General features: G+C 58.2%; 1 protein-coding gene across 1 annotated transcript; it reads right to left on the reverse strand.

Moving 5' to 3' along the window:
- Positions 1–1,238: 1,238 nt before the first annotated feature.
- COMTD1 (catechol-O-methyltransferase domain containing 1) lies at positions 1,239–3,314 on the reverse strand. The gene is made up of 7 exons (XM_032140755.2): positions 3,114–3,314; positions 2,866–2,993; positions 2,515–2,620; positions 2,308–2,426; positions 2,186–2,240; positions 1,862–1,995; positions 1,239–1,493 (listed from the first exon to the last, which is right to left on the reverse strand). Exons 1-7 carry the CDS (start codon positions 3,205–3,207, stop codon positions 1,341–1,343), a joined length of 789 nt encoding a protein of 262 aa, XP_031996646.1. The 5' UTR covers positions 3,208–3,314; the 3' UTR covers positions 1,239–1,340.
- Between the last annotated feature and the right edge of the window lie 5,565 nt (positions 3,315–8,879).

Below are 8,879 nucleotides of genomic sequence, written 5' to 3' on the forward strand. Positions count from 1 at the left end.
CTGTGAGCTCATGTGGCTTTTTATTTTTTTATTTTTTATTTTTTTGGAGACGGAGTCTTGCTCCGTTGCTCAGGCTGGAGTGCAGTGGTGCGGTCTCGGCTCACTGCAACCTCTGTCTCCGGGGTTCAAGCAATTCTGCCTCAGCCTCCCGAGTAGCTGGGATTACAGGCGTGTACCATCACGCCTGTCTAATTTCTGTATTTTTAGTAGAGACCGGGTTTCACCATGTTGACCAGGCTGGTCTCGAACTCCTGACCTCAAATGATCCACCTGCCTCAGCCTCCCAAAGTGCTGGGATTACAGGCGTGAGCCACTGCGCCCAACCTCATGTGGTTCTTTTAGCCCTGCTTCCAGCGGTCTCCAGGGACACTTCCCACCACCGAGGCTTACCAGGTAGTGGCAAAGGCTGCTTGAATTCCAGGCTAATGCCACTTATGCCCGAGGCAGTGTCAGTGGAAAGAATTTGACCTTCATCTGTCAGTGGAGATAAGATCTGTGAGGTTGGGGAGATTTAAATGAGAAGCAGAGCACCTGGATCGAAGGTGCTCCATGAGGCCTGGTTCCTTCTCCACCTCCCCTCATAGGCAGATGGTTTAGGAAAGCCTGAAATTCTCTTCATCCTCTAGGGAGTGTGGTAACAACTGCTGTACCTATAGGCTTGTCTGCTTCACGCCTCCCTGGCCAGTGATCCCCCTCACTTCCCTTCAGAATTTCAAGGAGACAGCAGGAGACTCAAGTCAACCCCGAGGTTCTCAGGTCCAGGCCAACTGGCCTGGCCCTCATGATGTTCCCCCACCAGGGCCTCCACTGGAGAGGTGAGGCTGGGGAGCTTACTGTGCTGTGAAGATATGAGCAAGCCGCCAGCAGAACTGGCATCACCTACAAAAGCACACAAGTGACACCCGTGGTCCCCTGCAATCCTCTTTCCTGTTGTCAGACACCAGACGTGGCCCTCCACCAGTCCCAGCTGCTGGGAACCAGAGCTTCACCTGCCCTGAGGGAGAGATGTAGGAGGCAGACAAGCCCGAGGTGCTGGGGTCTCTGGCCATTACACGTGGCCAGGCCAGTTAAAACTTTGTAACCTGCCTCCTGCCAGCTGGAGGTTCCTGCAGTAGGGCCACAGACCTGGCGCCAGGGAGGGGACGAACCTCAAGGCCCCTTTCACTGAACGCAGGAGCTGTCTGTGCTGGGCCTTCCCTCCCTTCCCCATCCAGCGCCACACACGGAGGCTCAGGAGGTCGTGTGTCCCAGCCCCACTTTATTTTCGAATTTAAAACTCAGGGTCAATTCCTGGGGTTCCCAGGCAACCCTCCCTCGAGCCCACTCACTAGGGGCCAGCCCTAGATCTTGAAGGCCAAGGTGAGGCCATCGCCCAGGGGCAGGAGGCTGATGTAGACCCTGACGTCCCGCCGGATGCGTTCGTTTAGGTTTCGCACACACTCGGCCGCCACGTCCCCTTTCGGAGGTTGCAGCACCTTCCCGCGCCACAAGACCTGCGGGGGGGCGGGGCCAACCGGGCCGTGGGAGGCAGGGCTTCGGAGGGAGGTGCTCGGGCGGAAGGCGGGGCCTCGGAGGGAGGTGCCCAGGAGGGAGGCGGGGTGTCGGAGGGAGGTGCCCAGGCAGGAGGCGGGGTCTCGGAGGGAGGTGTCTGGGCGGGAGGCGGGGCCTCGGAGGGAGGTGCCCGGGCGGGAGGTGACCAGAGCCGGAGACTGAGAACCAAAGCGGAGGAAAGCCTGGGTACCCGGGCCCGAGCCTACTTGACTGGACTGGGTGGGGCTTTGGGGTATAAGAGGAGTCAAGGGAAAAGATGGGGACCCGGCCCGAGAGGGTGCTTTCTCCTCCCCCGCAGTGGATCCCTTACTCTGAGGACGGCTAGGATGCCTCCGGGTCGCAGCAGCTGCAGGCAGCGCTCGTAGTAGGCGGCGCAGTTCTCCTTGTCTGCATCCACCACGGCCACGTCGAAGGTGCCGGCCTCGCCCGACGCCAGCAGCTCGTCTTGCGGGGGAAGGGAGGGCAGGTGCGGCTGAGTCCGCGGCCCCGGCGGCCCTGAGGCCCCTCCTAGGCCGGGCCGGGCGCTGTGACAGCCGGCCCTGCCCTTAACCTGCCCGGCAGGCCCAGTCACAGCTCGGCCACACAGCGGCCTCGTTTGCAATGGCCACAAAGCCCTTCCCGCTTCGGTGCTCACCCAGGGTCTCCAGGGCGGGCTTCAGCCGGAGGTCGATCTTGTGCTCCGCCTCGGCCTGCGGAGGGAGCGGGTCAGCCGTTGCGCCCCCGCCTGGGGTTGCAGAGCTAGGGGCGGGCGCTCACCTGCCTCCACAGGGGCCGTCCCAGCTCTGGGCGCTGCGCGTCCACCTCGCAGGTCACCACGCGCCCGTCCGCGGGCAGCGCTAGGGCCAGGGCCAGGGCGGAGTAGCCCGTGAAGGTGCCTGGGACCAGGACACAGACGGGCTCAGCCCAGAGTGGGGGTCGGCCCGGAAACCTCGGCCCTCCGGGATCCCGGCCGCGTGCCCCTACCCAGGTCCAGCGCCTTCTTGGCCTGGATGAGCCGCGCCAGGTTGGCCAAGAGCTGGGCCTGCTCGCAGGTCATCATGGAATCCCCCTGCGGCTGCTCCAGGGTCAGCTGCGTGAAAGGAGAGGGTGGCACCAGCCATGCGGGTCACCCGCCTTCGCCCTGGGGGTCCCAAGCCCCCAGGGGCGCGGTTCTGGGCGTGGCCTCGGGGACGGGCCCTCCGGGAACGCCCACCGCACCCGGCCCAGGGAAGCCGGAAGCCCAGGAAGGGCCACGGCCCAGCCCAAGGTCACACAGCCACGTGGGACCCGCAGGGGTCGAGAGGGACGCCCGTTTCCGTCCCGCGCCCTGCTGACCAGCCTCAGGCTTCGCAGCGCCGGGTGCTCCCGCATGGAGCGGCTCAGAAGATACTGCCACAGGGGGCTGTCCTCGGGGGGAAGCAGGCACTGCTGTCGCCGGCCTCGCCATGGGGGGCACCGCCTCCCTGCCAGGGAGAGGGTGTTGGGTCAGGGTCCGGGGCTCTGCGGCCACAGGGTTAACCTGAGCCATGCCGCGACCTCCTCTGCGCCCGCCCACCCGCCCGCCAGGACCAGGTCCTGCTCACCCAGGAAGAGGCCAGTGGCGAAGGCGGCGCCCAGCGCGGCTGAGCCCAGGGCCAGCGCGGCAGGCACGGAGAGCCGGGACACCGGCTGGGTCATGGCGCGGGCAGGAGGCGGCGGGAGGCAGTGGCGGGTCACGTGCGCTGGAGCTCCTGGGACAGGTTTTGGTTGGACTCGCGGGCTCGCCGGGCTCCACCTTGTCGGGGCACTGCCCGCGGAGCCGCGGTCTCGGGCATCATCTGGCGGCCACACAGCCTTACTGCAAGCCCCGCCCGAGAGAGCCGGGCGCGATCTGGTGGCCGCGCCGGGAACTGCGCCCCTGCCGGGAGCAGGCCAAGCTCTTAGATCTGAATTTTCCCGCCTGTGCCCGCAGTCCAGGTGCCTGCGTGCATTCCCTTCCTGCCAGTGCTTTTTTTCTCCTCGCCACCATTTATTCTGAGGCCCATTGGGGGCATATGTGGATTGTGTATGGAGGGCGCCAGTGTAAGTTACAAAATAGTCACAAGTACAAGAGATACAGATTAAAGGGGGAAGGCCTCCTGGGCAAGATGCCCCAAAGCATCAGGCTGAAGGAGTGAGGGAACTGGTTTGAGTGCATGCAGCCTCGCTTTGGGGTTCAGGAGCCCTGGGGTGGGCCTGTGGAACTGAGACCATATTCTTAGCTGTTAAAATCCTGCCTTTGGGGGCCAGATGGATACGAGTGTCTGATCTTGGGCCTGCCAGTCTCTCTGAGCCTCAGTTTCCTTCCTGTAAAATGAGGCCCACAATCTTACCATAAAAGGCACCAGATCCCACAGCTTCGCACACAGTAGCACAGTACGTAAGTGGCAGCCGCTGTTATGTTCGTAGGTTGGAATGAAGACATCTTGGGGAGAAAGCCGGTGAAGCTCCCTTGCGAGGTTGTTCTGCTGAAACACTGTCCAGAGAGCACTGATTGAACCCCTGCCATGCGCCAAACTCCGGAGGAGGTGAAAGACGCTGTCCTTTTTTTTTTTTTTGAGACTGAGTCTCGCTCTGTCACCCAGGCTGGAGTGCAGTGGCACAATCTTGTCTCACTGCAACCTCCACCTCCCGATTCAAGCGATTCTCCTGCCTCAGACTCTGGAGTAGCTGGGACTACAGGCACGCACCCCCACACCCAACTAATTTTTGTATTTTTTGTAGAGACGGGTTTTGCTATTTTGGCCAGGCTGGTCTCGGACTCCTGGCCTCAAGTGATCCGTTTGCCTCATCTTTCCAAAGTGCTGGGATTACAGGCCTGAGCCATCGTGCCTGGCCTTGGTGTTCTTTTTTTCTTTTCTTTTTTTTTTTGGCAAGGTCTCTGGCAAGGCTGAAGTGCAGTGGCAAGATTACCGCTTACTGCAGCATCGAGCTCCCAGGATCAGCAATCCTCTTGCCTCAGCCTCCCAAGTAGCTGGGACCACAGGCGGTCACCATTGTGCCCAGCTAATTAAAAAAAAATTTTTTTTTTAAAGAGAAGAGGTCTTACTATGTTGTCCAGGCTGGTCTTGAACTCCTGGCTTTAAGTGATCCTCCTGCCTCAGCCTCCCAAAGTGTTGGGATTACAGGCGTGAGCCCCTGTGCCTGGCCTCTGGTTGGTATTCTTAGTGAAGCTGGTTTCAGAGATGCAGGTCACACACAGCTGGCGGGTGGCCTAAGCTTCACGACTTCTGCCTCTGTGAAATGGGGTTATGAATAGTCCCAACCTCCCAGGGGACCAAATGAGAAAATCCAGGCGGAGGACTTACATGGGGCCTGGCACTTAGTGAGCTGTCATGTTACCTTTAAAAGGAGTCAAAGTCCGAAGGGCAGACGGTTATCTTCCTGCTGCTCTGCAGATGTCCCCTGGGGTGGAGGCTGTAAGAGTCTTTTTTTTTTGAGATGGAGTCTTGCTCTGTCACCCAGGCTGGAGCCCAGTGGCATGATCTCAGCTTACTGCAACCTCCGCCTCCCGGGTTCAAGCGATTCTCCTGCCTCAGCCTCCCGAGTAGCTGGGACTACAAGTGCCCGCCACCATGCCTGGCTAATTTTTGTACTTTTAGTAGAGACGAGGTTTCACCATATTGGCCAGGCTGGTCTCGAACTCCTGACCATGTGATGCCCGCCACCATGCCTGGCTAATTTTTGTACTTTTAGTAGAGACGGGGTTTCACCATATTGGCCAGGCTGGTCTTGAACTCCTGACCATGTGATGCCCGCCACCATGCCTGGCTAATTTTTGTACTTTTAGTAGAGACGGGGTTTCACCATATTGGCCAGGCTGGTCTCGAACTCCTGACCATGTGATCCGCCCGCCTCGGCCTCCCAAAGTGCTGGGATTACAGGCGTGAGCCACCACACCCGGCCGAGTCCATTTTAACAACGCTGACTAGGCATTGAGCTCCACTGGGGGGCATCCCAGGCGGGGGCTCAGCCTGAGCGAGGCCCAGAGGCCGGCTTGTTGAGGGGTTAGTAAGAGAGTGGCTTGGCTGAGGATGAAGGCCAGAAACTTGCAGTGATCTGAGCTGCAGGAACCTTGGGCCTAGCGGAAGCGAGGAAGGAGGAGGCGGAGCTCTGGGGTGAGGCTCCGGGCGGGAGGGCATGGCCTCTAATCAGAGACAGGGTGGGGCTGGTTCTTTGACCAACCAGCTGGCAGCACCCGGAGCACACGGCTGTGTGGGGCAGAGCCTGCTGTCTCCGTGCCTGGGTGCCCTTTTGGCCCGCCTGGGACTTGCCACTGGGCCAGCAGCCCTGCTGGAGGACAAGCTCTTTGCCCTTTACTCTTTGACCCTCTACGTCCTGCTTGGCCTCTAACTTGACCGTGAGCCTCATTCTGCGGGTAAGGATTGAGGCTGCTGGTCTCTCCTTCCCAGGGCTGAGCACACAGCAGGCACTAAATAAATGCTCTTGACTAGAGTCCTGGCGCTGCCCGGCGCTCCTTGCTGCCGGGAGTAAAAATAGTAACAGCAGGGCCCCTTTATTGAGGACCTGCCGGGCACCGGGCACAATGCATCCAGGATCTAGGGGCGGCTGTGATCTTGTTCCCATTTTCCAGAGCAGGAAAGCTCAGAGACCACCGCCCAGACCCCGCAGCCAACAGAGGAAACGCGCCTACCGCTCCCTTGTACCCTGGGACCCAGGGGGAACAGGCCTTCCTGGCTCCTCTGCTGGGACGAGGGCCGAGCTCGAGCTGGCCTGAGGGCCCTGCGCTCAGGTGGGGCCGTGGACGGCTCTCTCCCTTCAGCCCGGGGGTCCAAGTTGCAGTAGGCCCCCAGCTCACACTGAAACGCCCTCCTACAGCCTGGCTTTAGGCCGGAGCGGTGGAGGTTGAGGGGGAGCGGGTGGGGAGGGGAGGCATGTCACCATATATCCCCGTCAGATTAAAAAACTAATTTGAAAAGATTAATGTATTCCATTCTTGTTACGCTGGCTCTGACACCTCTGGGCAGGCGGCCGCTCTGCTTCCTGATTATTGAATTTTTATGGCCTGGTAATTAATTGCAGATTCCCTGTTTTGTTCTATTTCTTTTTCTCTGACATTTTAATTTCAACAAAAAGCAGTGGTCTCCATGCAGGTTCTCTCTGGGGATCCTAATGGTCTATAAAACAGAATGACTTATAGACATGGCACCCACTTCAGTTGGCGAGCGATTGTTTGAAACCTTGCTGATCACGCAAAATTTAATTTTTCCACCTCCCTCCCCTTTTTGCTACTCATTTCTTGTCTCTTGCATGGTGGCACCAGCATCTCAGCTCACCATGAAGGGAGCAAAGTGTTGCCTCCGAATCTGTTCTAGGGCTTTTTCCTAGAAGCCTGGGGGCTGAAGACAGAGTCGGTTTTGATTCTTCTCCTGGCAGTGGGCCTGGTAGTGGGTGGGGGGAGCTGAGCCTCCCCAAAGGGCCTTGTGGATGTGGGCAGCAGCCCCCAGGGGAGGGAATGGGCAGGGGAGGTCATTTCCACCTGTCTCAGGTGTGTTTTGGCCAAATACCATTGCCCCATTAAGCACCAAGGAAACTGAAGCCTCATCAGGGCAGAGAAAATGGGCATCAGCACCTGCACTTAGGCCCCCACCAGGCAGAGAGGGGGCCAGTTCAGGCTGAGTAGACTGATACAGACAGACGCAGATAGCCTGACAGTCTTAGCTGAACTGGGTCACTGGGAACAGCTGTCCACACAAACAAGTCTGGAAGAGACCCCTGAGTTTCCATCCTACTGGCCCCACTTCTATTTCTCATAGCCCTGCTAGCATCACACAGGCTGGGCGCTGTCGCCCGGGATCCCTGGGACTGAGCAGGGCAGGAGGCAGAAGGGTAAGGTCAGAGAATCAATCCTAAGGGACTGGAGTTCAGATGTCTTTTGGGGCCAGGCAGGTGAAGGAAGCAGGGCAAAGCGATAGGTGGTGGTGGGTACTGGAGCACTCCAGAGCTCACCCTCCACCAGGGGACATGGTGGCCACTTGGCTTTAGCCTTGGATGCCAAGTGGGAAGATGGGCCCAGTATGGCCAGAGCTTCTGATTCCCCAACAGAGGTTGGCAATATGGCTTTCCGTGTGAAACTTCACAATTTTAAACATCAGGGTGTGTGTGTGTATGTGTTTAAACACTGTTGGCCAAACTGAACACATCTTTGAGCTTCATGTCTGTTCTGGCTCATGAGGCACCAGTTTCCTCTGACTCTGAGCATGAATGAGAGAAATTAGGGCATGAAGTGGAGTCCCCTAGAGTGAGAAGGGCCTCAGTGGCCAGCAGACCACCACCGATGTCTGGGTGAGGTCTACTGGGCTCCCCGAGGAGGACAGTACCTTTTACCTAAGACGTTGGGAGGCAGGGCTGTGACTCCAGCGGCTTTAGGACAGTTCAGGCCGAGTGCACTGACACAGGTTGACAGAGACAGATGGCGACTTGGGGGCTCCTGGGGCTCCTCACATGAGCTGGGAGCATGAGGGGGCCACAGCCTGGTCCCACCTCCTCTGTGCTGAGATCCTGGGGAGCTGACCCTGGCAGTGCCCCTAGTGACTCACTTTCCTCATCTGGAGAGGCTGAATGGGAAAGCTACAGCATGGGCTTTAGAACAGATGGACTTGGGTTCAAATATCTGCCCCACCACTCACTTTGCAGCTGAGTAAGCTCCGAGTTTCTGAGAAACTCTAGAAAACTAGGAAATGGGCATGAACCTTCTGTCTTCGTTTTCCATTGCTGTACAGCAAACTGCCACAAAGTTAGTAGCTTAAAACAACACCCACTTGTTATCTCGCAGAGCGTAGGTCAGAATTCTGACAAGGCCTGGTTGGATTCTCTGCTCAGGGTCTCACCAAGTTCAGGACAAAGTTCTTCCCTGGGGCTGTGGGGCCTCTGCCAAGCTCACCAGTTGTTGGCAAAATTCAGTTCCTTCTCCTGAAACCTTTCCATCTTCAAGGCCAGCAGAGGCACCTGGCATCTTTCTGATGCTCCCGATTGCTGTCTTCCTCTTTTGCTTTTTTTTTTTTTTTTTTTTTTGAGATGGAGTCTCGCTCTGTTGCCCAGGCTGGAGTGCAGTGGCGCGATCTTGGCTCACTGCAAGCTCTGCCTCCCGGGTTCACACCATTCTCCTGCCTCAGCCTCCTGAGTAGCTGGGACTACAGGCGCCCACCACCATGCCCAGCTATTTTTTTGTATTTTTAGTAGAGACAGGGTTTCACCGTGTTAGCCAGGATGGTCTCGATCTCCTGACCTCGTGATCTGCCTGCCTCAGCCTCCCAAAGTGATGGGATTACAGGTGTGAGCCACTGCGCCCGGCCTTTTTTTTTTTTTTT

Source organism: Hylobates moloch, unplaced genomic scaffold (assembly GCF_009828535.3).
Source record: "Hylobates moloch isolate HMO894 unplaced genomic scaffold, HMol_V3 SCAFFOLD_3, whole genome shotgun sequence".
In the NCBI taxonomy this organism is placed as follows: Eukaryota; Metazoa; Chordata; class Mammalia; order Primates; family Hylobatidae; genus Hylobates; species Hylobates moloch.